The 25472-nt window shown below is 42.0% G+C and overlaps 1 protein-coding gene across 1 annotated transcript in view; it reads left to right on the top strand.

The window, feature by feature from the left end:
* The window catches only part of ZNF804B (zinc finger protein 804B), a 294325-nt gene extending 269102 nt beyond the window's left edge, over window positions 1-25223 (top strand). Inside the window, exons 2-4 of the mRNA XM_054991673.1 lie at window positions 6142-6285; window positions 19686-19816; window positions 21704-25223. Of these exons, the coding sequence (XP_054847648.1) occupies window positions 6142-6285; window positions 19686-19816; window positions 21704-25223 (3795 nt within the window). The remainder of the gene's footprint in view (window positions 1-6141; window positions 6286-19685; window positions 19817-21703) is intronic.
* The last annotated feature ends 249 nt before the right edge of the window (window positions 25224-25472 follow it).

The raw sequence follows: 25472 nt of genomic DNA, 5'->3' as shown, positions 1-25472 counted from the left end.
AATGGCAAAACACCCAGTTACAAAAGTCTGCCAAGAAAACGTCATGATGTGACATCCCCCCCATGGGTCAGTAACGACTCAGTGCTTGCACAGGGAACTACCTTTACCTTTACCTATTCCTGCTCTGCAACCTTGCTCTGATTTGCTGCTGGCCAGAAGCAAGCTTTGTTTTTGGAACCTTGGAGAAAATAAAAGAAAGTTGCACTATGCTCCGTGCACCATTCTCTTTACGCAAGTATGGTTTCAGATGTAATTTCTTCATTGGTTACGTTTATGCAGGCATATCTCTCTGTAGGGCTGCTATCCAAAGTGACCTACTTTTCACCTTAGTCCCCTTGAACAGAATAGAGACCTTTGCAATCAATTTCTGAAGCCAACTGGCACATGGTATTGTCAAGGTCAGCATACTTTAATGGCCATGCAGTCTATTAAACAACCTTACAACCCTTGGATTCAATAAATGATTTCTAATTGACTATGGGGACTCCCGGCTACATTCTAAAAAACAAAGATACACCAATGTGCCATTGATTTTTCTTCTATCAGAAAAGAAAGTGTCAAAAGACTATGAATGGCATATTCAGAAGAATAAGCCAAAGCAAAAGCCCACGGCACAATCGATGAACTTATTTACAGTGAAAATTGCATCCATGGGCTAAATGTATTCAAGAATAATTTTTACCTTTACATGTGTCTTCTCATGTAAGTAAGGAATCCTAAGCTTTTATCTCCAGCTTTTTCCATGGGCTCTTCAGTCAATCATTGCAGTCCATATAAATGAAGAATCTGGGATTGACTACAGATGGTGAAAGGAGAACAGATAATGGTAGCATGGTTATACTAATTGTCAGTTTGTATCACTACTAAATATCTGCTGTCATTAATGGATAAGGTGTGTCGCATGGCTTCAATTCCTTATTCATAAAGAAGTGGCATCATCGCGTCTCTCTGTACTTCCAGCAGCCTAGGCACCAATGCTCGGAGATGTTGTGAGGCTACTACAAAGGCACGGATTGACATTGCATTGAAGATAAGAGCTGGATCCATTGCAGACAGGAGTGAGCTGGCATGGGTAGTGGTTAAAGTATTGGCCTAAATTCTTGGAGATCAAGGTCCAGATCTTTACTCTGGCATGGAAGTGACTTTAGGCCAGTTACACATTTGTAGCCTAACCTACTTCAACAGGGTTGTTGTGAGGATAAAATTGAGGAGGGAAGAATGCTGTAAGCCACTTTGGGTTTTCATAGGGGAGAAAAGTGAGGTACAAATGAAATAAATAGCGATGGTGCACCTGGAACTATGTGTGCCAGGCCAAAGATTGTCAGCTGCAGAAGGGAGCAGATAGTTTCCTGTGGGAATGCCCTGTAGTGTGTGCAAGTTGGATCATACCTGCAGAATGATAGTGATTTATTCAGGGCGGGGGCTGTTATTCGGGATAGGGCAATAAGGATTACAAAACACTTCACTAATTAAAGTTCCAAATAAATAAGCTACCCAGACAGGGATTTGTTTACCAAAATATGAATTGTAGATGTAAATGAGGCTAGAATGATGTGCAGTTTGTTATACGAATTGGGTTTAACAACTTCATAGGGAGAAACATCCCTGACCTCAAGGAACTCTGCCTGATGTAGCAATGGCCGTACTTTCCTCAGATCAATAGGCAAGCTAGAAATTATAGCTTTTCCCCATGGCAGACAACTGTAATTAGGCAATCAGGCTCTGGAGGTAGATGTGATGATTTTAAAATGCACATGGGAGCTAATTGGTTGCTATTTTAAAACCATCTGTATGGAAAGCTCAGTGTATTAATTTCAACCAGAGAAGGTAAAATCAGAAGACCAAGTTCCACTTGTTTGTCACTATAAATCTGTGCGCCTCAGACAGTTAGGAGTCCTGTCTTCAGTGGAACGGAATAAGCTGTAAATATTTAATTGACAGTTCATTGTCAGTGAATTTTTTTTAAAAAGACCAATTAGATTTTGGATAGTTTCCAACATGTCAAAGTCTTCCCCTTCGCCATTCTGCCCATAACAAATTTTGCATGCAAAAAGTATAGCCTCCCGCACTTGACTTTTACAGAATGTGTCTGTACTTAATTAATGCTATTGCATCCACATTCTAATTTATGCATTTTAATTATACAGAGAGGCTTGTGAATAATTAATGTTATTAAAACAATAGGGCAGAAGTGTAAGCTTAAAAAAGTAGCAATCAGTAGCGTTAACAGGGTTTTTTGTGTGTAATCTCAGGATAGCTCATTAAAAATAGTTTAACTGTTTCATTAGGAGAACAGGGGCACTTTCCGTTATGGAGCTAATGAATGAACAGCCCTGAGCAGAACTCACTTAATAGAGAACCCGTGCACAATCAAATGGGTCAGCTCTAAATAGCTGCATTTGGGTCACATGTCTTTAGGTAGAAGTACCCTGGTGGCACTGCATATTATAAAGAGTTTCTTAGAGTTTGGAGAAATGGTTTATGCAAATTGAGTGGGGTACCATTTAAAAATACTAGATGATCTGGTAAAAGGATGTTGTGTGACTAATCTGGGCCCTATTGTATGGAAAACCTAGAGAGTTACAAAGAGATAAGATAGCTGACTTGTCTCAGTAGTATCATTTCAAATCGCAATGTGGACAGACGTATATGAAGCTGTCTTATCAAGTCAGATCATTGGCCCACCTAACTCCATACTGTCTGCTGTGATAGGCCAAAGTTTCTCCAGAAAATGGTGTGACTGGAAGAGAATAGCTCCCCCCCCCCCCCGCCAGCAGCTCCTACTGAAGATGTGTTATCTGGAGATTCTCGGAAGTGAACCTGGGAGTTTCCATATACAAAGTGTGAGCTTTACTACTGCCTGCTTGAAATATAGCCTGTCACAAGATAATGACAAGAAGGACTCAGAATGTTCATAGATCCAGAGGAGTTGGCCGTGTTAGTCTGCAGTAGAAAAATAACAAAGAGTCCTGTAGCACCTTTAAGACTAACTTTATTGTAGCATAAGCTTTTGAGAGCCACGGCTCTCTTCATCAAATGCATACATCTCCTTGCTATTTTGTTAGAATATTCAGTGGTTGAAAGGAATAGATGATTTTGGTCCAGAAGACTCAGTTTCCCAATTTTTCAAGAATTCAGAACTTCCAGCAGAGCATGGAAGAGAAGGGAAGGAAAGTACCCTATGAGTGATATGGACACAGTGAATCTAGCCAGGCAGACTTTGGATTGAGGTTCGGGAATTAAGGGCTGTACATACCTCCTTATAAACCCTGCCAAGCTTCATTTCAAAGTGAAAAACCATAGCAAAAATCTAAATGATGCCACAACGATAGCCTTAACACTGCAAAAAAAAAGTAAAAACAGCATTGATGGCTATATGGAAATAGTGTATTCCTTCACCCAAACAAATATTTGTAAAATGGTTAACTAAATTATCATGTTATATACATACATATCATGTTGTATTATATATAGCGCGTATGAAAATATTACCATACATTGGAAATATCAGGCATAATGGACACCCTTTTGTGGATGGATTAAATCAAAATATGGAATAAGAAGCTAACTATATTTAATGAGGATATGACTAGAGAAAATAAATGAAGGGGAAAGAAGGGGAAAGGAAAGGAAAGGGGAAAAGGAAAAGGAAGAGAAGAGGAAAAGAAGAAGAGAGAGGAAAAAAAGAAAAGAAAACGATGATTAGAGTTAAGCAGAGTGGTCTTACAGAAATACTAGGTTTAGAGTAATGAAAAGAAGCTATAAAGATAAATGAATTGTAGAGATGGAAAACTAACATAATACACAAGTATGTATCTTTGTCTTATATTACTTCCCTTGATACCCCCCACCATCCCGTGGTGTTATGTTTATATATCTATATTTAAACTTAATAAAAAGTATATATATATAAAAATAGAAATATCAGGCATAATTGAGTGAAAGGTAATTACTGCTAAGTTCCAGTGAGATCAATAGAATAGGATCACAGTCATGATTAATAAATGCCATTTTAACAGAGAGCCAGCTTGGTGTAGTAGTTAAGAGTGCAGGACTCTAATCTGGAGAACTGGGTTTGATTCCCCACTCTTCCACTTGACGACAGCTGGGTGACCTTGGCAGCTCTCTTAGAGCTCTCTCAGCCCCACCCACCTCACAGGATGTTTGTTGTTGTGGGGATAATAATAACACGAAACGTCAGGAACTACAATGCCAAGACCACGGCTATACAGCCCGGAAAATCCACAACAACCAATAATAACATACTTTGTAAACTGCTCTGAGTGAGTGTTAAGTCATCCTGTAGCGCAGTATATAAATCAAATGTTGTTGTTGTTGTTGTTACTTGGACTAACTTATGCTGAACATCACCCCTAATTTTAAATTATCTTATTGATTAAACTAGCAACAGAGCCCGTTTTTTTTTTTTAAAAAAAAAAACAGGCCCTAGAAAATCCAGGAACTCTGGGTTTCTTGTGGTGATGGTGCACTCTGGAAGGGTGGGTGGACTTATCTGTCCATCCTGCGGTGGCAGCTCCCTCCACAGAAGTGGATGGGATCGCCCTGCAGTCCTGCCACAGCATCTCCCTCCGGAGAAGAGGACAGGCTCACCTGGCTATCCTGCTGCGATGGCTCCCTCCAGAAGGGCAGGTGGGCTCGCCTAGCCATCCTGCAGTGGCAGCTCCCTCCAGAGAGGTGGGCTCACCCAACTGTCCCACCATTGTGGCTCCTTCCAAGGAGTGGGTGGGCTTGCATGTCTGTCCTGCAGTGGTGGCAGTGCCCTCTGGAGAGGCTGGTGGGCTTGTCTAGCTGTCCTGCTGCTGTGTCTCCCTCCGGCATAGTGTGGCCCCACCACGAGCAGAGACAGCAGGAATGCCATATAGGGAGGGAGCTCCCCACACTGCACCTCCCCACTGGCTCCGCAGAAAGGCCTCTAAGGGCTCCAGGCCAGTGGAGAGGCGAAGAGCAGCCCTGCAGCCGGTGTAGTTGACAGGAAGGCCCTTTGGAGAGGGAGCCCACCTTCTACCTGCCTAGCTGAGCAGCAGGCAGGTGGGTTGGCTCCACCACTGTACCCCTTACCCATGGATCAGCTGGGCAGGGAGAAAGTGAGTTCACCCGCCTTCCCCCTGCCCAGTTGAGTGGCAGGTGGGTGGGCTCTGCCACCACCTCTTCTTCTCCGCGGATCAGCTCCCTGCCGTACCGATCCTTCCCAAGCCTCCAAAAGCTTAGAGGCAGCAGGAAGGCCTGGTGCCATGGTGCCGGGCCTTCCCACTGCCATGCGGGGCCTTTCCAGGACTCTGGAGGCCCTGAGGAGGCCGTGGGGAGGCAAACTGTTTTGCCCCTGTTCGCTTCTTATCCCCATGTACTCAGCATGAGCATTGTACTGCATGTGTGTGGGGATAAAAAGTGAGTTGTCAGCAACATGGTTTGACATTTATATAGTAGGATAAGAAGTGCCCTGCCTTTATATGCCATTATCTTCTCTTTGCAAAGTTAGTACTTCTGCAAGCATTTCTCCTACAACAGGGGGCCAATCTTAATCTTGTGTTTTGTGTAATTCCACACTTTTTTATTTCATCTAAGCATTCAGGGATGTTGTGGCTTTTAAAAAAGAGCCCTCAACTTTCACTGTATGGTTGCTGAAAGCAATACTCATTAACAAGACCAACAAACCTATTAAAACTCCTGAGAGGGTTAGCTTGTTCTACCTCAGCTTGTACATTTTCTGCTCTTAACTATACTGTCTGCCTGATAAAGGGATTACAGCCCACTCATTATACTGTAACATCCTGTCATTATAATGTGTTTTTGTTCTATTGCACCTTGCTCAGTTCAGTGTTTAAGTAGGAGTGAAGGACTCATTAGTGTAGAGGGTAAATGTTTCTTTAATCTTCTTACAAAGTCTTAATGTCCAGTAAAAAGCTCCTATCCATTTCTTAGATCGAGGACCTACCTGCAGAACTGTTTTACATCACTACAGTGGATTTTCAGTGCAGTGGCTCACCCACCCGCTTGGAACTTTTCATTAGCCTCACTTACTTTGATGCCCCTATAGATCTCAGAACATAGGTAATTGTGGGGGGAAAGAATTAACAGTATTATTAGTAACCAAATTTCCCTTTTTCGCATCTCCCCTTGCAGGATTTTGCTGAAAAAGAGAAGGCAGCAGCAAGAGCTCTAGAGGACGTGAAGGCTAACTTCTACTGTGAATTATGTGACAAGCAGTACCATAAACACCATGAGTTTGACAACCACATTAATTCTTACGATCATGCTCACAAACAGGTAAGCCTAAAAGCCATGCAATGTGGTTTGGTTTGGTTTGGTTTGTAGCCATATAAAATGGGCAGAGGTCTTATGCTGGTTTGAATTTATTATACTGGTGGGTATTTGTGGTGTGTGACAGTCAGGACAGGTTTAAGAAAGCTCACATGACCGGTTGCACATGGAGCCACTCATGTGACCAAAAGAACAGGTTGGCACAAGTACTAAATTATCTTCTGAAGCTAGCCAAGCTACCCTGTGGCACTTGTATCTGAGAGCAGAACCACAAGTGACAAAAGGCACAGATTGGACACTTGTCAGCTTCCCTCAAGTTTTGATGGGAAATGTAGGCAGCTTGGCGGAATGTTGGACAAGTGGCAGTTGAAAAGTCCATTGGACAGCAGTCAGAGAGTGAAGCTGCGAGACCAGGATGCCTACATTTCCCATCAAAACGTGAGGGAAGCAGACAAGTGTCCAATCTGTGCCTTTTGTCACTTGTGGTTCTGCTCTGAGCTTCAAGTCCCTCTAAAATTGACTTGGCAAAACTTTTCAAGATATAAAGTTTGGGCATGGCCAGCTGCTTTGTGAGCAGGCAGGGGTGACTGTGAGAAACATTGCAGCCAGCTGAAACTTCTGAGGAGAACATTTGTTCATTCTTCCTGTCTCCAGGTATAACATCAGGGGGATGGTATAACATGAGCAAAAGCTAAAGAGCTCTTGGTTATTGTCCCTTAACCTGTGGCTTGAGTTCTGCTGACCTGTGGGATTCTTTTGCTTCTTTCTCTTTTGAAATTGCATTTTTATTAGTTTTTTTTCTCTACTGTTGTAAGCTGTTTTGGGTTCCTTTAGGGCAAAAAGAAAGAAACATTCAGAGCAAGCAAGCATGAGGCTGATTCCAGTGTGATATGTGCACATTCTCATAGTAAAAAGTTTAACCATGTGGCTTTCTCACACCGGTGAACTCCTTACTCAGTGGGGCTGTGCTAACTGACATTATAGGGAGGGGGAGGCTTGCACAGTTTAAGCCCTACTAAGTGAAAAGCAGCCCATGAGTCATCTGGGGTGACCCAAAAGAGGCTTTAAAAAACCCTGGTTTAGCTGCTGTCTTGAGACTGCATATCTCCAGATACAAAAGAGCTGCTTCGTGTGGCTTAGGTAACGGATGCAGCCTGGACACTGCACACCCGAGCAGTGGCGGGGGGAGTGGGGGGAGGCTGGCTGAAGCATGCTGTGAAATGGCGCATATATGGCCTCCTTGATGATTTCACTACCAGTTTATACTGGAAGAAACAGTCTCAGTAGGGCCTATTCAAAAATGCTATGTTTGGGGCTGATTTCCAAAGGATTGGTCCAGCTAAGACTTCATCACTTCCAGGTTAAACTGGAAATGCTGTCATCGGGAAGGCCATAAAGAGAAGTGGCACCCCTTGCCCCTTCTGGTTTCCAGGTGAGGGGACAGGCAGCCCTAGATAGGAAGGGGAAGTATAACTGAAGCTCAGGAAATCAGTTCCACTGTCTCCATTTATTTGACCAGTATACTTTTCTGTTTAATATTTCTTAATAACTCAGCCATGAAGCTCACTGGCTGATCTTGGACCAATCACTCCTTTGCAACCTATTCTACCTTACAGGGTTGATGAGAGGATAAAATGGAGGAGGAGAGATCCATGAATTCCATCCTGAACTCCTTGGAGGAAGAATAGGATAAAAATGGGATAGATAGATACTGCCTTATTCAGCATCAAATCAACTTTTGGATACACTTTCTCATTCTCATGAAGGCCAATGCAATTAAAAACAGTACATTGCATAAATCTAATAGAAGACATCATTCTAGTCCATTGTTTTTCAGACAGAACTAGGTTAATTGTGGTTTTTAAAAAAACACTGCTGTTCTCTTTACCACTCAATTTGTCCATAAAAGGTTTGTAATGATATAAAACAAATACAGTTTCAGATCTCAAACATGTGAAGCTAATCCTATAATCCCCCTTCCGTACACAAAAGGATTTATTTCCAGCTTCATCTGCTTTTTCTACTTGTCAGGGTTGTTTCTGGACTCCAATCGATCCATTACCAGCAAGTCCCACGCCTGTTTCTCAGCCTTGGTGATTTATGCAAAATGGAAATGCCATTTTGATGCATCAGGCAGTTTTTTCTTGGCTGCTTTCCATCATAAAAGATAATGGTTAAAAGCAATAAAACACTTTTTTTAATTTTAAAAGTAGATTTAGGACTCTGAAAAATGACAAATCGGCAGGGAAAAAAATAAATGGCCTATATATTTAAAGAACAACATAAAACCACACATGGAAACTGCAGCACATGTTTTTCCCATGCAGCACTGTCAGGCAGAGTTGCAGTTAACATATCCATGAAGTAAAAGGGTAAGTATCAAAAAGGCAAATACATTTTTTCATCTTTGCTAAGACAATCTGCCAATAATAAAAGTATCAATAATGGGTGTTTTTCTAGCAGGAATGGAGCAGAGGCCACAACTAGCCTGCTCTGAGCTACAATATTTGCTAGCCAGTAAACAGCAGAGCAACTGAATCCTATTATTATATTTCTCCCCTGGAGAAAGTAGGGAAAAGGCCCGAGATTCCAATCCTGGCACACAAAGGGCCACACTGCACAGCTGCCTTTTCCATCTCTGCAACTTCCTTAAAATTGTAGTAGGCTTAGACTCAACACCTCCAGTGAAAAGGGACTTTTCTTCCCCTGGCATCTTCTAATCTTGCTGTGCTGTGCAATTTGTGATGTCATCACAAATTGTATTGTATCCTGCTAGTGATGCTAGCTGATTTGAAATTGGGGTTAGGACACAATCCTCCCATTTCAGATACGCTGCCTCCATATGAACCAAGCCCTTCTGAAGTTCAAAAGCTGCTTGCAAAGGGTTTACTACCAACCAAATATCCCTATCAGTCTTCCCCTTTCCCAAGCAATATTCTCCTTGTGAAGATGTGGAGTCCAAATTGATGGAGCCTGGCCACAGGTGACATCTTGTAAGGCCTTCCTACTTGGTTCAATGAGGTTGTAGTTTGTAATGACTCCAAATTCAAGACCCTACGGTTTTCTTAGGAAAAAAGCCTCGCCAGTGGCAGTTACTAATAGACATGGGCATGAACCCGGAAAAAAACAAACCATGGGGTTCATGGTTCATGGGGTTTCCATGAACCAAGAACCACAAACTGGCATGGAACTGGCCCAGTTATGAACCAGTTCGTGATTTGCGGTTCGTGGAGTTTAAATGCCCCTTTCCGACAGGGAAAGGGGCATTTAATCATTTAAAGGGCCCTTTCCTGCCACTTGCAAGCAGCAGGGCCCTTTAAACAATCCAACCCCCAGCCCTCAACTCCCCAGCCCCAACCCCCACCCCTCACCCCCCCAAGCCCCAGTCCCAGCCCCCCACTTACCTTCCCTCTGATGCTGGGGTGGTGGAAGCCTCCTTTGCTTCCCACACAGCAGAGGAGAAGGCCAAAAACAGCCTTTCTGCCCCTCAAATGGCAGCTGTGGCTGCCATTTGAGGAGCAGAAAGGCCATTTTTGGTTTCCTCTGCTGTCCTGGGTGCCTGCAGGGCAGTGGATGAGGTGGAAAACGGCCCTCCCACCCCTCAAATGGCAGCTGCAGCTGCCATTTGAGGGGTGGGAGGGCCCTTTTCCACCTCCTCCGCTGCTGTGCGGGCCTGCAGAGTAGCGGAGGAGGCTTCCACCACCCCAGCATCAAATGGAAGGTAAGTTGGCGGTTGGGGCTGGGGCTTGAGAGGGGGGTGAGGGGCTGGGGTGGGGGCTCGGGCTTGGGCCATTTAAAGGGACCGGCCATTTAAACTGGCCCTTTAATATGAACCAAATGAACCAGTAGTCCAGTTTGTGGAAGTTCGTGGAAACCAGCTTCCACGAACCCTGGTTTGCAAACCCTGAACCGGGCTGGTTCGTGGGTTTTTTTGGTTCATATTTAGGTTCATGTCCATCTCTAGTTACTGTCATCTTAACCACAACACAGACGTCTGTGATGGTGCCTAAGCCACGGCTATGATAACATTGTTTTTATGTGCCTCTGGAGATTCCAAAGAAGGCTGCAGGGTTCATATCAGTAGCCTCTCATAGTGGGGTGAGGGGTTGCAGTTTGCTAAAATGACTGGAGAGAACCAGGAATCATTGTTCTTTAGTGCGAAGTAGTAGCTGAAAGCAAGGCAGTTTTATATATATATGAAAGAATGCTATTGACACCACCCTACCAGTCTGGCTGATTGTAGATTGTTGTTTGAAAGTATGATCAATAAATTGGTCTGCTACTGAAGGCAATCCCCCTCTATTGCCTAAGCCATAAATTTTAGCTGACTTTTAAACTACAAGATGCCAACCTTCTTTCATATATACATCAACATTCCCAAATGATTTCCAGCTAATTAATTAATATGGAAGACATCTCAAAGAGCTTGAATGGGTCTCCAGAAAGACAGGGCTTGGCTGTGTTATGAAATTTAAAATCAGCTACATTCTATACAAACTGAGTAGCTGTTTGTACATCATGTCAATTTGCTTATGAGGGCAATACTGTATTCTAAAATTATCCTAAAGTTTGTAATATTTTTCTATAAAGGGATGCAAAGATTTACACCATGAAGGTAAATGGTCCCTATTGGGAAAAAACTAGATTTTTGTATCCTGTTCATATGAATACTGTACAAAAACATAGGTAGGATAGCTCTTGTGCCTGTATAAGCTGTTCAAATAGCCCAACCACCCATTTCATTACTATATGAATAGTAATGCTAAGAAGTTTTCTGAAACTAACAGAATATGCTCAAAGGTATAGAAGGAACAATGCAATATTTTTTATATTATGCTGTTAATGGCGGCGTTTTAAAGTACACATTACTGCATGTATATTTCATAGAAGCCTAATATTCCTATGGCATCTCTGAAATGAATTCTACATTTTATTCACCTTCTTTCCATTTCATTTGGAAATGGAAATCAATATTATATACTTTTCTAATATGATGTATTCATTTTTGAAGCATTAATTTATTGCTGACTTCAGCCAAGATATTTAGCCTGAACATTACTGCAACTGCATTTATGAAATCAGTGCTTCGATAGCAGAAACGGAATTATCAAATGCCACTGAACACAGTCTAGTGACTTGCTATGACTGGAGGCAACAAATTCCCATTTTAAATGTCAGTTTATACAAGTCTTTATTTGAAACCCACAAATCTATGCAGTTAGATAGGCTTTATTAAGAACCGGTGCACCTGCTGCACTAGAACTGCTTTGTTACTTTCTTATTATGCAAATAAATTAGCAGTATTCATCCCTAAAAACTGCACGTTGTTTAGAATAATGAGGTTCCTTTCATCGTCGATACTTCAGATATCTCTAGCAAGTAATCGGAAGCTTCCTTTAAATGCAACATCTAGATAAGCTAAGTTCTTAAATGTGAGTTGTTGTAGAATTACATTCCCTACTTTTTAGACTGAATGCTAATTAACATGTAAATTAGCAGTTTAGTCCTCATTAAATTAGTGGGGGAAACTATGGGACAGTTAATTTCATCGTTGATGAGAGTCTACTAGATGTACAATAATGTGAAACATTACATTATACAAGGAACTACAGAATTCTATTATCTGAGTCTAGCACCTCTAGACAGCTGTGCATTTCAGAGGAAGTGTTCTGTGTTAATATTTGTGTTATTACCTTTTCTTAACTTTCTCAGAGAGTGCACATTTATAATTACTACATAGCATGGAAGGATTCAAACTGAAACCCTAACCCACTCTATGAATATAGAACAATTAATTCATATCTATATTCTTATGAACCCTTACCTGAAAGTAGGTCCCACGGAATTTAGTGGGACTTGCTAACATACATAGATGATATGGTGGTGGTATCCCTAACTGGCATTGGTTTCAGAAGGCTGTTGCATAAAATAGGCCATTTTTGTAAGGATGAGGCTTTAAATAATAATTTTGCCAAGACTAAGATAATGGTCTTTGGGAAGAAACCACAAAGACTAAAATGGTCAAGAGATGGAAACTCCATCTAGGACCTTTAAATATCATGGGGTAATTTTAAATGAAACTCTTTCATGGAAAGCCCATCTAGCGATAACAAGATCTCTTGTTCTGAGAATTGTAGATGCCATCATATATAGCTCAAATGGGGATTTTTGATTGAGCTGAAATTATTCCAAAGCTCCTCTATGGCATAGAGGTCTGGGGCTGGAATGAGTGTTCAGTCATGATCTTGGAACCCATTCAAAATATCTTCTTACAGAGAATCTTAGTTTTGCCTTGTAGAACTAAGGCTGCCAGGTCGAGTTTCACCATATACACCGAGACATAGTACTGTTCGATAAATTTGGTTTAGTTCTCTCCATGTATGAGGGCTAAGGAATGGCTTGAGGGAGACATTTTGGTCTGTGTGATCCCTCTCTCTGTCCTAGTTGTTTTGATTGGTCTGAAGAGCACTAGATACTTCCCAGCATATGGACAATGGTGCCCTGAGCAGGAACCTTGGAATAATTCAAGGAAATTGATAGGGCTGCCTGGCAATAGTGAAGGATTACAGAAGAATATATTCTACTGTGTAAAATTTACCACAAAGCTCACCATCAGCATCACCATCATTATTAAATCCATTTCAAAGTAAGGTCACAGCAATATTATTTTGTGATTCTGTAAAACAAACGGAAAGGCATCAGTTAATTTTAAAGTTGCCTTTCTCATATGTTTAATCCTGAAAAGTAATAGCCTTTTCAAAGTTATTTTTAGAATGCCAGTTACCATGGTGAAAGCAAATTCTCTCCCTGCTCTTTCAGCGAGTTGCATAGATGGCTAATATGGTATGCTTTAGTTGTACACCCCCAATTATGCTTTTTAATAACTTTATCATACTCATGTTATGGCTGGGATTTGGAACTCATTTTACAAATAATGTTATTGGCTCTACTGTATTATTCTACAGTTTATTTCCATTTAGAAAAAAGAAAAGAAAGCTCCTTTTAAAATTATTTTGGCTGCTCCATGCTTGACGCACCATCTTTGTTAGGAAGATGTACATCTAGCTTTGGAACAAGGTTTATAGAACATGGTGTAAACTGGCCTTTTCTATATTTAAAATAATCCCTGTAATCCCTAGTATGATTTTTTCCTGAAATGTTTTACTTGTGAACATGAGACTGATCTGAAAGGCCAAGAAAAAAGATATTGCTCCATTTAGACTCCAGATGTGGCCTGGTGCCAGGAACTCACATCACTGTTACGGCAGTTAGAGAGGTTAGGTTCCGTTTAGGATCAAACCACACGAGACAAAATACACTCGAATTACACTTGAATTACACTCAAATACACTTGAATTACAAAATACACTTGAATGTAATTCAATTCAAGTGTATTTTGTCTCATGTGGTGAGACCCTTAGAGTGCAGGAGTTGTGGTGTTGACCTTTGCCAGCTCTTGCAGGTAAAGCTCTATTCTTAGTTTAAATGGATGGAAGTTAAACAGTTGAACTCAAAAGGAGAGGGGTCTTCCATAGGTATGAAGGTGCGAGCCAGGGGAGGGGAGGGGAGGGGATGGCGAGCCTAATATTGGCCCCTACTGCTCTTGGCCACACTTAGGCCTAGAGCTGTAGGAAGAATGGGGTTAGTCATATCTGCTAGGCTTGTTCAGAGGAATTCTTTTAATTCCTCTTTACCCAATTTCTCCATTCCCCCCCCCTGCCCAAACACACTCTTTTTAGGAATTTGGGATCAGCTTCTCATCAATTCCATTTCGATCAAAAAGAAATTCAAAGACAGGAAAGTCATTCTGTAGATACTCAGAGGCAGGCAATGTCTTCCAAAACTTTCCTATCCTCCTGTTAGAGCACCACCATGTGATTTCTCATCAAAGATTTCTCATCAAAGAGAAATGAAAGAGTATCTCCTCTTTTAAAAAAGAAAAAAGAGAATAAGAATTAATAGCTATAGATAAAAAGTGAAGTTTAAGAAAAGAAATTCCTTTCCCCATAACAACACTACTTCCTGCATTCCAAGGCTACTAGAGGATAGCTAGACTTCTGTGACCATAGCAGTTATGTTGAGTGGCTTAGATTCTGCTGCCTCTTTCTGGGAAAGACAACCGCTTAAATTCCCTGGGCTTCTCCTGCCCCACCAATTGGCTCTATTTATTAAGAACTCATATCCCCAAGAAAGGCAAATTAAAGGACCGTTTCTCTCTCCCCCTCTCTCCCCCTGCCCCTCCCCCATGCTCTGATTTTCTCCTTGTTGGGGATCCAAACTGGCTTATTTGAGCAGCACCTTTGCATTTTCCCCTCCAGTAGGTTTGTGAGCTACATCATTGCCAAATTGTGGCCTTTGAAAGATGATACCAACTTTACAGGACAGTTTATCTGAAACTGTGTGGAATGCATCTAGAAAATTTTGCAAAACTGAGATATTTAGAAGAACATTTTAGGGAGGCTATTGTATGTTTTATCGGATTAGTGGGTTGGTTCTATTGGCATGGCTCAAGAAGAGATGTTGGTTGCACACAAAATGGAGCGTCCTACTCTAGCTAGCAAGAAAGAGTAAGGTACAGCTGAAGTAGTTGGCAATTCTCACATAGGTCCAGAAATGGCTTAAGTGGCTAATTTTCAGCAAGGTTGTGGCATCTAGTACTAGTCTTATTTCACTCTCAGCCTATGCAATAATACTATGTTGCATCTGTAGGTGGGGCATTCCACAAACTGAGGAGGAGCTTTCTTGGAGTGGGGACTAGATGTGTTCTGAAAGTTAAGAAGGGCAGGGAGTGAATGAGGGTTGCCAGCTCCCACAGTGGGAGCAGGGGATTCCCCCCACCTTTTGCCCCCCACCCCCACCGTGCTCACTTGGCAGGCAGGGAGAAAGAAAGAGGGAAGCAGGCCAGAAGCCACCAGATCATACAGGAGAATGGTGTGCATGTGTGCTCCAGAGGCCCTGATGACACACTTCTGAAGGCCCTGATGACACACTTCTGAAGGGCCAAGAGATCCCAAAATATAGCAAAAACACTGTGTTTAGGGTTGATTTTGGCCTTGCTGAGAGATTGTAGCTTTTGGTTTTCAACCAGAAATGACTTGATCAGACCTCTGGAGCACACATGTATGAGGGAGGAGGATCAGGTCCCCCCACCTGCCTATCGACCATCCATCCCCCACTTTTTAGGTAAGAGGGGCTGGCAACCCTAGAGTGAACACAAGGTCCAATACAGTCTTAAAATTGCTTAAGCCTATTTGAACATTCCATTGGTGCACATAGATATTCAATTACCAAAATAGTGAAAAGGAGAGGAAGTGCAAGGCTGGTGAATGCAGATGTTAGTATTTCGGTAACTGTTGTTGTCATCCTATTAAAACTGTTCACTACAGTGGATGAAAAAGTACAAGGTTGTATCAATGAAGCTGCCTCATGACTCATTCAAAAATTATGGTTCCTTCATGTGCTCTTGCCTAAAGTAGTTCAATAGTCTGATGCTTCCATATAGAAGGCATAATGTAGACATTTGTCCCTTGGATATCCAACGCAAGTATGTGCAGCCGCCAAGAAAGAGTGGCACCAGCAGGGAAGTGCTCCATCTGATCCAATTTATGCACATGGTCAGGTTTTGCAAATGCCACAACTTTAATGGAAAAGCACCTCCATAGGATTTGAAGCAATCCTCAGTGGCCAAAGGAATTTAGGATAGAGTGCAAGGAAACTATATCCAACTCATTCCTGAGTGCCAGCTCACCTTCCCATTATGTATGTATATATGTAATTTATAGTCCGCCTTTCTCACTGAGACTCAAGGCAGATTACACAGTATGAGATTAGTACAATCAGTATCAAGTACATTTCAATACAGTATCAAGGACATTTCATAAACAATACCATAGGGTAAATAGACAAGTTTAAAAGACATAGTATTAGCAAGAATCCAATACAGAGTAGAAAAAATACTGAAGCAAAACATAATCAATTCTAGGACTAACATTAGACAACATGGAGCACTGGTGATACATAGAAGTACATATTAAAGCAGCAGATAATACGTAAGGCAATATAGTGACGAAGTCTATGGTCCCTAACTCATTAGCGAAGCATCTGAGACCCCATCTCTACAATACAGCACTCCTATTTGAGTAAAAAGCCTTTTTGAATAGTTCAGTTTTGCATCATTTATGAAAAGCCAGGAGAGTAGGGGCTCTTCTGACTTCCTCAGGCAGGTCATTCCGCAGGATAGGGGCCACCACAGTGAAAGCCTGTGTATGGGCTGCTGCTGACTTCACCTGTGAGCAGCCTGGCACCTGCAGGAGACCCTGTTCAGATAAGCAAAACTTCTGTGGAGGAACATAGGGAGGGAGGCGGTCCCATAGGTATGCCGAACCAAAGCCATGAAGAACTTTGTATATAATAACCTATTGACTATTACATACAAAGTTCTTCATGGCTTTGGTCCGGCATACCATGCTCACCTTGAACTGAGCATGGTAACTGATGGGTAGCCAATGGAGCGACTGTAGGATGGGAGTGACGTTCATACTCCTGCTTGCTCCTGATAACAGTCGAGCTGCAGCATTTTGCACTAATTTGGAGCCTCCCAGTTAACTTAGATGGGAGACCTATGTATAGAGCATTACAATAGTCCAGCCTTGATGTTACCATAGCATGGATCCAAGTGGCCAGGTCAGCCATGTCAAGATAAGAAGCCATCTTCCAGGCTAGAGTGAGGTTGTAGAAAGCATTTTTTGCTGCTGCCTTAACTTGTTTTTCTAGTAATAACGCTGGATCCAGTATAACCCCTAAGCTCTTAACTGAGTCTGCAAGGGTCAGACAAACTCCATCGAAAGTGGGGAGTACAATGTTCTTCAAGATTTCTGCTTTCCCAACAAGCATCACTTCGGTCTTGTCTGGGTTCAATTTCAATTTGTTGTTTTTCAACCATTTCACCACGGTTGTCAGGCAGTGATCTATCTACTGCATCCTGTGGGGACTGGAGATAGTGAGGGTGTCATCTGCATATGTTTCAGTGTACTTTGTGCTGCCTTTGCACACCAGTTAGTGGTATACAGATGAATAGTTTAAGCACAGTGACACTGACTACTGCATCTGTGTTTGTGAAATATTCTCTATGGGCCAGGTTGTGCTGGTGTAACAATCCTTGCCTTCAATCATATAAACTTTTTTGCCCATTGTACCACCTCACATAATTAAGCTAAAAACACCTTGGTGTTTTTATTTGTACAAAAGACCAAAATGCAAAAATTCTGTAAAATAAATCATAATTGAGCACATGTGGCTAAGTTTAGCCAGCCACTTAGGTACCTAATGGCATGAAAAAGGTAATTGCACACTTAAATGTATGTTAATTCCCAGGCTTACTATCCTGGTTGAGTGCGTTTATGTATGGTTGTAATTATTCTGGTATTGTTGTAGCAGTGCTTGTTAGGATGAAAAGTAAGCTTAGCATCTTTGCCCAATTGTTTAACCAGAAAAACGCTACTGTTGTATATTTTGTGTGCCCATTGTCTATTTCACAAATGCCAATTCTGTGATGGCTTCAGATTGTGACGTTTTGCTGTTGTTTGAAGAACCACTTGGAGATTACTGAACTAGCTCCTTAGGGTATATTTCCAGCCCAGAACATATATTCAGTAAAACGCTTCTGAGTGCAACTGTTTAAATTCTCATCAATTTCCCCACTATTTTTATCCAAACTCCTTTCTTTTTTGTTTATATAGGCTGATGTAACATTTTAATTTGTATGTGAAGGCAGAAGTCAGCACACACCAATTTGACTTCCTTTTCATCTTTCAGTTCCCTTGTTTCATAAGAGTCTTGCTCTCTTCTATCTGTCCTCTAGTTATTTCTGGTAATACTTTCCCTCATTAGATTCCCAGGTAGTGATTTTATTGGAAAATTGCTATTTCCTAGTGCTCAAATCTCAAGATGTTTTATCTAAGTAAATATGATTCCTCCATCCCTTACTACTAGAGGTGGGCACAAACCAAACTACGGACCAAAGTTTGTGACAAGGCAGGCCAGTTTATGGTTCATGAATCGGCATTTCGTGGGAACGCATTTCTGATGAACAGTGATGAACTTTAGAGCGGTTTGTTTGGTTTGTGATTTGTCACTTCTGGGGACCATAGAACAGCCCCCTTGAGAGTCAGAGATGAAAGACTCACAGGGAGTCTTCAACAGGCTCTCCTCCAGCCACCCTCCAAGTTTGGCGAAGATTGAATTTCGGATGTCCGAGTTATACACCCCCAAAGCAGCTGCCCCCAGGAAAGTTCCATTGCCAATTGACTTGCATTGGCTCCATTGAAATACATTCCAGCACCAAAAAGTGCAATGAAAACATGGGCTGGAGTTACAGAATCTTCCTCTGAAGAGGAAGTTACAGAATCTTTCTCTGCATCTCATGTTTTCACCGCAACTTTTTGGTGCTGGAATGTATTTCAATGGAGCCAATGCAAGTCAATTGGCAATGGAACTTTCCTAGGGGCAGCCACTTTGGGGGTGTATAACTCGGACATCCAAAATCCAATCTTCACCAAACTTGGAGCGTGGCTGGAAGAGAGCCTGCTGAAGACTCTGTGTGAGTTTGGTATCTCTGAATTTCAAGGGGGCCATTCTACAGCCCCCAGAAGTGATGAACCATGAACCAAACGAACTGGTTCACAAACCGGTGCAAGTTCGTGGAAGTTCGTGGCTTGTGGTTTGTGAAACACAATGAACCACGAACTGTGGTTAGTGGCATTTTCCCAATTTGTGCCCATCTCTACTTACTAGACATTTTCTTGAATTACTCTATTGATTACAATAGGCATCTACTTGCTTGCTTGGGTTTGATTCCCCTCCGCTTGAAGTCAGCTGGGTGACCTTGGGTCAGTCAAAGCTATTTTAGAGCTCTCTCAGCCTCACCCACCTCACAAGATGATTGTTGTGAGGATAATAATAACACACTTTGTAAACCTCTCTGAGTGGGTGTTAAGTTGTCCTGTAGGCCAGTATAAAAATCAAATATTATTATTATTACTGCCACTGAATTCAATGCTACACAGAAATAGTGTGTATGTACCAGTGATTATTTCAATTTAAGCAATGTATTTTCAAATTCCTTGAGCACTGAAAAATGCACATTGAGAGTTTCATGGTTCCAGCTGCTGAAAAGAGAAACTCAAAAATTTAGCCCTGTATGTAACCTTATAAGTGCCTTTAATGTTTTCTGGCATCATGCAAAAAATAATATTTTCAGGCTTTCTTATGAATAACGTTTTATTTGTGTGTGTGTGTGAGAGAGAGAGAGAGAGAAAGAGAGAGAGAGAATGTGTGGCAAGAGAAATGCATAATCATTAAAAAGCGGCTCATGTTTTCTTGTTTCCTCTTCTACGTTCGTCATCTAGAGACTAAAGGAGCTCAAGCAAAGGGAATTTGCTCGGAATGTGGCTTCAAAATCCTGGAAAGATGAGAAGAAACAGGAAAAAGCACTTAAGCGCCTCCATCAGCTGGCTGAGCTACGGAAGCAGTCTGAACGGTAAGCAGTTTGGTGTAGTGGTTAAGAGTGGCAAGACTCTAATATGGAGAACTGGGTTTGATTCCCCACTCCTCTGCTTGGAGCCAGCTGGGTGACCTTATGTCAGTCACATCTCTTTTAGAGCTCTCTCAGTTCCACCCACCTCACACGGTGATTGTTGTGAGGATAATAATAACATTGTAAACTGCTCTGAGTGGGCATTAAGTTGTCCTGAAGGGCAGTATATAAATCAAATGTTATAATGTTATAAGCATTTGGAAGAGTTAAGCTCCTCCTCTTTTTCCATCAGTCCCCAATTTCTGATGTATGTTATACATAGATCATATCACATGCTCTGTAAATCACTGTTTTCTTCATCCTTGATGCTAAATATTCTTTCTTTGCTAGTCATAATATTGGTAATGCTGAACTAATACCTAGGCATCTGGAGGTTGGTATTTTAACCCCCTTTTCTGTCATTCTTTTCTTATCTGATTAATAATGCAGTACTAAATTTTCAGGAGCAGATGTTTTCAGTGTAAAAAGTGGGCCCCAAATGTTCACCAAATTTCCCACCATAAGCTTTTCTTTTTTGTACATTTTCCTGCCCTGTATATTGCTGTTAGATGCAAAATAGCAACTGTGGTCCTTTGGCTTCTACTCTATGTCTGATCAGACCCAAAAGCAAAATTATGGACCTGAGGGTTCAAATCCAGCAGCAAACAGACAGCCTCAGGCAAGGATCCTTTTAAAATGAAATAAAGCTTTATTGAACCTACTTATGCATTCTAGGCTAGCCTCATTCCCACACACACTCACCCCAAAGTTCAGGTAGGCCATGCCTTGTATGAGTTGACTGCTCAAGCAAGAAAGCTCTGATAAAGATGGAAGTTTCACAGGCTGATTGAGGAAGAGAACTCCACTGGTGATGGAAAGTAGAACTCTGTGTGTTCTGTCTTTGGCCCCCTCCTTTGCACTCTGGTAATAGACTTGCCATCCCCACCCCACATGCTATCCCCTGGCCCACTCATCTGGCCAACGGGGAGAGGCATGAGTAGGGAAAGAAGGGCATTCATGCAGTTCCCCATTCCCCTGTTGCACCAGCAGCAGAGGAGCTGTGGGACACACTGAAGCCCAGTGCCATAAAAATCACCCGTTTGAAGGCAATACTTGCTCATTGGGGCTTCAGCATGCCCCATGGCTTCTCCATCATGCTGGAAAATGACATCATTTTCTGGTGCAACTGGGGAGTGTGTACCTGAGAGGTAAGTTCCCTGCTGCCCCCCACCTTCACTTGGGCCCCTAGCAACCATAGCAGGTGACATTACAGTGCCTGTGGCCCTTCTCTGCTGTTTCTTTACCTCTTTAGTCCTCTCTCCATAGCCCCCAAATTGCACGTGCAAGAGTGTATTATATGTATTAGGATGGCCATGACAGTCTTGTTTCAGGAAATGGGGCGGGCGGGCTGGATATTAACTTCTGCTACACACACATTTCCCAGGCACACTTCCAAACATTTCTCTCTCTCTAAACAAGCTTATAAAATTACAGGCTAAAGTTGCTGAATACACAGAAAGTTTCAGAGACAGTTCTCTTTGGAAAGCCATAGGGGGGGGGGCGGGGGGCGCTTCCCATAACAGACTATTACAGGCTGTGTTGAGCCTTCTGTAGTAATATCACCGAATATCTTGCACACCCTCAGAATGGATTGCAGAGGCTATGTTTGTATCAAAGCTGGGTTATCCCACTGAATTATAGTGCACTACCTCCAATGTCCACTAGCACAGCTTCTGTTGTGTTTCATTAGTATCAATGTAGCTGTTCCTATCCATGCTTGTCAAAGAAATACTTTTAATATGTGGAATTCACTGTTAAATTGATTAATTTCATTATGTCATTTATTCCTAGTGTTGCTGGATGCAGGCCTGTGTTTAAAACTTCCCATGTGGTTGCAGAAAAACAGCAGCAGCTGCAAGAGGAACTCCTCTTAGTCCAAGAGGACAGGACCAAGAATACAGCCGAAGTACAAATTCTCACCAGCAATGCTTCAGAGAAACAACAGGAACTTGCAATAAGCAAGAACCAGCCTTGCACGGAGAGATGCCATTTGCTTCGGAATCGGGCCTCTCCAGGATTTTCCTGTGGTACCAATGCCTGTAACAGGGCGGGGGTGTCTTTCTCCTTCTCTAAAAAAGTTCATTTGAAGCTCGAGTCATCCGCCTCTGTTTTCAGTGAGAACCTGGAAGAAGCATATGACTGCACTAGATCATCCAGGAGCACGGTGAAACCGGCTCCTCAAGATTACCACACTTGCATACATATGAGTGATGACAGAAGAGACACTGTGCACAAACGGTTAAATAAACTTCCAGGTCAAGCAGACAGCCTACTGTCATGCAATCCCCCTGTGACGAGTAAAATGTGGAAGGAAAAAGATCATAATGCCAACAGAGAGAATGTGGAAACTCATCTACGTCCTCCAGATGTGGGTTGTTTTGGTTCTCCTTATGTAAAGGACCCAGGAAGAGAGCTGAATGAGAAGAATAAATTTTCAGAAATGGTAGTTCCAGCTCAATACCAAACTAGCAATGGCTGTATGCAGCAAAACACTTATAAGCACACTGACGTCCTGTTAGCAGAACATGTTTCTGAGTTCTCAACTCAACAATCATCGGGGCAAGGACATTCATGCAAGGTAAACTACAATCCTTGTATGTTTGAAGAGAATGGATCATCTGGTGATTTGGAAACAGTCAGTGGAGACACTGGAACATCTGAGGGTGATTCACTGGTGCATAAAATTAAGTCCAAAGCATTGCCTTTTCTCCAAGTTCTGAGTAAAGATGGCAGCACTGCCTTACGGTGGCCCACAGAACTTATTTTGTTTACAAAAACAGAACCTTCTGTCTCCTATGGTTGCAATCCATTATATTTTGATTTTAGACTCTCTTTATCCCATAGAGAAACTGGACATCATGAAGTCAACCTAGAAAATTGTAATGAACACTCAGTAATGATGGACATAGATAGAAATGAAGCCTCAGGTCTAAACAAGAACAAGCAGCTGTCCAGTGTACGAGATGATCAGCCTTTGAAGCCAAAGAAGAGGACAAGAGCTCTAAGCCTCAGAAAGTCCCAGCCAAAACTGGATTCAGACGTAGAGAGTGAAATGAATCAAAGTGCTCCAAAGTATATTTCAGATGATTTGAATGAAAGTACACCTAAAGTGCCTAGTCACCTTGATTGCTCACAAAGGCATTACACAAGAGCAACAGGTCCCCATACAGAAGTGCACGTGAGATCTTTAGCACAGCACTTGCAGAAGTGTGAACAAACTCTACAGGATCAAAACATTTGCATTTATCCATTGGTGTCTCGGATAAAGAAGCAAAAATGTGTACAATGTGATTTAATTTATTCCCAAAGACAAAGCAACCTGGATTTGATCACATGCAGCAGTGGCATAAGTGACAGCGAAAGAGATGCCATTCTTGGTTACAAGTTCAGTTCCACTGGCAAGTGCTTGGAAAGTAAAGGGAATGGGGATTTTGCTGGATGCTGGAAATTCTCTTCTTTACAAAAGTCCTCTTCTGACAGGCAGTCTAATTATTCCGACACCTCTGTTAGCAGTGCAACTAGTTTTGCTAGTTGCTACTCTAGTCACAGATCAAGTGATCACAGTAAAAGTCATTTGCCTTTTTGTTGCAAAAGGAAACAAAAGCCGGTTGAAAGGCAGAAATATAAACACAAGAAGCACAATTGCATTTCATCTTCTGATGATGCAGATGAGGACTGCTTTTTCAACAATAAAAGTCAAAGATTTAGAAACTGTACACAGAGGCATACAGTAAAATATCAAAGACATTCAAGATATAGGCATTTACTACATAGAGACATATCAAAGCAAAGCCGAAACAGACATTCTGCTTGTAAACACAGCAGGTGTAGAAGCTACAGCAGCTCAAAAGGGTCTTCCACTCGAGATTCAGGGAGCAGCGAACGATCATCTAGTTGCACCAGATCGAGAGGCAGCAGTTCAGGATCCCTTGCAAAAGAATCAAGATGCGATTGGAACGAACACAAAAGGGATATGATGAACTACTATGGCTCTGAACCAGGAAAAGCAGATTCTGTGTACTATGACTGTCGAAACATAAGTTGTCCATCAAAGCGCATTGATATTTGCTCTATCAAACCCCTAGGAAAAGAAGCAATGGGACAGCGGAAGTCATTAACTGCCAAGCTACTTTTAGAGAAGGTGAAATCAAAGAAAATCCAGGAGCAAACTCAGAACGGGGAGAGCTTTTCAAATGCTTGTGGTGTGAATCTCTGTCACAGTCAACCTGTCATTAAGGGTGCATCTTCAGTAGAGAGTGAAGGAACGTTACCTTTGCCTGAAAAAGCCCTCCACATCAACACAAACAGTGTGCAAAACATTGAAACCAGCGCAGTGGAAAGCAGTGCAAACAAAGATGAAGTTGAAACATCAACAATAAATAATGTGTCTCTTACAACTAACACTAACTATGGCAATTGCCTCCTTAAAGACTTAATTCAAAGAGGAACTGTGTATCACGCCCCAAATATAGAAAAGGACACAGCAATAAATGAGCCATCAGATCTTTTAACTGGTGAAATGCAACCCTTTCTACAAACCCGTGACCCAGTACCAAATGATTTTCCTGGTGCTTTCCCTGCTAATAGATATTCTGTTGCTCCAAATCCAACAGAGACCAAAGAAGAACACAATGCAAGCTTGAACTCAAATCGAGTGGAAGGGAATTTAAGCTCTTATTCTGACAGCTCTATGCATAAAGACAGTGAAACAGAAAACAAGACTGAATTGTACAGCAAATGCATCTCTTCTCCTTTAACTCAACAGCCTATAACATTTTCCCCTGATGAGATAGACAAATATAGGTTTCTTCAGCTGCAGGCCCAGCAGCATATACAGAAACAACTTGTGGGAAAGCATCTTAAGGTTTTATCTGCCACCGGACAAGCTGCATTTTCTGCACCCCCTTCAGTTCAACCGGTTCCTGTTCCGCAACATGCCTCAGTCGCCACCCTCCACCATACCTTTCTGCAAAGCTTTGCTCTCTCAGCTGCAGTTCATCCCCACAGCAGCCATCTTTCCCTGGCTCGGATACATCCATTCCCACAGTCTCACTTTGCCCCAATCTCTCTCTCCCCTTTCACTCCAGCTTTCATGCCTACGCACTCAGCCCTACTGGCAGGACACCCACTCCATTTGGTATCTGCCACTCCCATCCATCCTTCTCACCTGCCAATCCCATCACTGCCCCATCCTGCATTTATTCCTACCTTGTTCACACCACAGCTTAGTGGAGCTGTATCTTCTGCAATACAACTCAATCCTTTCATTCATCCATTATTCCAGGGGCAAGAATTCCGGCATTGTTCTTGACCTTGTAAAATTTGTTGGTTATCTGATTTTTTTTTACAAAAGCAGATACTTTTGTTTAAAAATATTTAAAATAGCAAAGTTGTCATCTTACACTCCAAAAACAGTTTAAAAGAGGAAAATACCCTTTTAAAATCTAAATGTATATCTTAAGGGAAGTTGTAGCATATACTTACGGCAAATCAAGAACAGTGAAGCAAGTAAAGACTGGCTGACACAGCATTTTGAATGTTAATTTGGATTATCAAATGA

Source organism: Eublepharis macularius, chromosome 11 (genome assembly GCF_028583425.1).
Source record: "Eublepharis macularius isolate TG4126 chromosome 11, MPM_Emac_v1.0, whole genome shotgun sequence".
Taxonomy (NCBI): Eukaryota; Metazoa; Chordata; class Lepidosauria; order Squamata; family Eublepharidae; genus Eublepharis; species Eublepharis macularius.
Note: the sequence above shows the minus strand (reverse complement) of the source record. Positions and strands in the feature narration are given on the sequence as shown.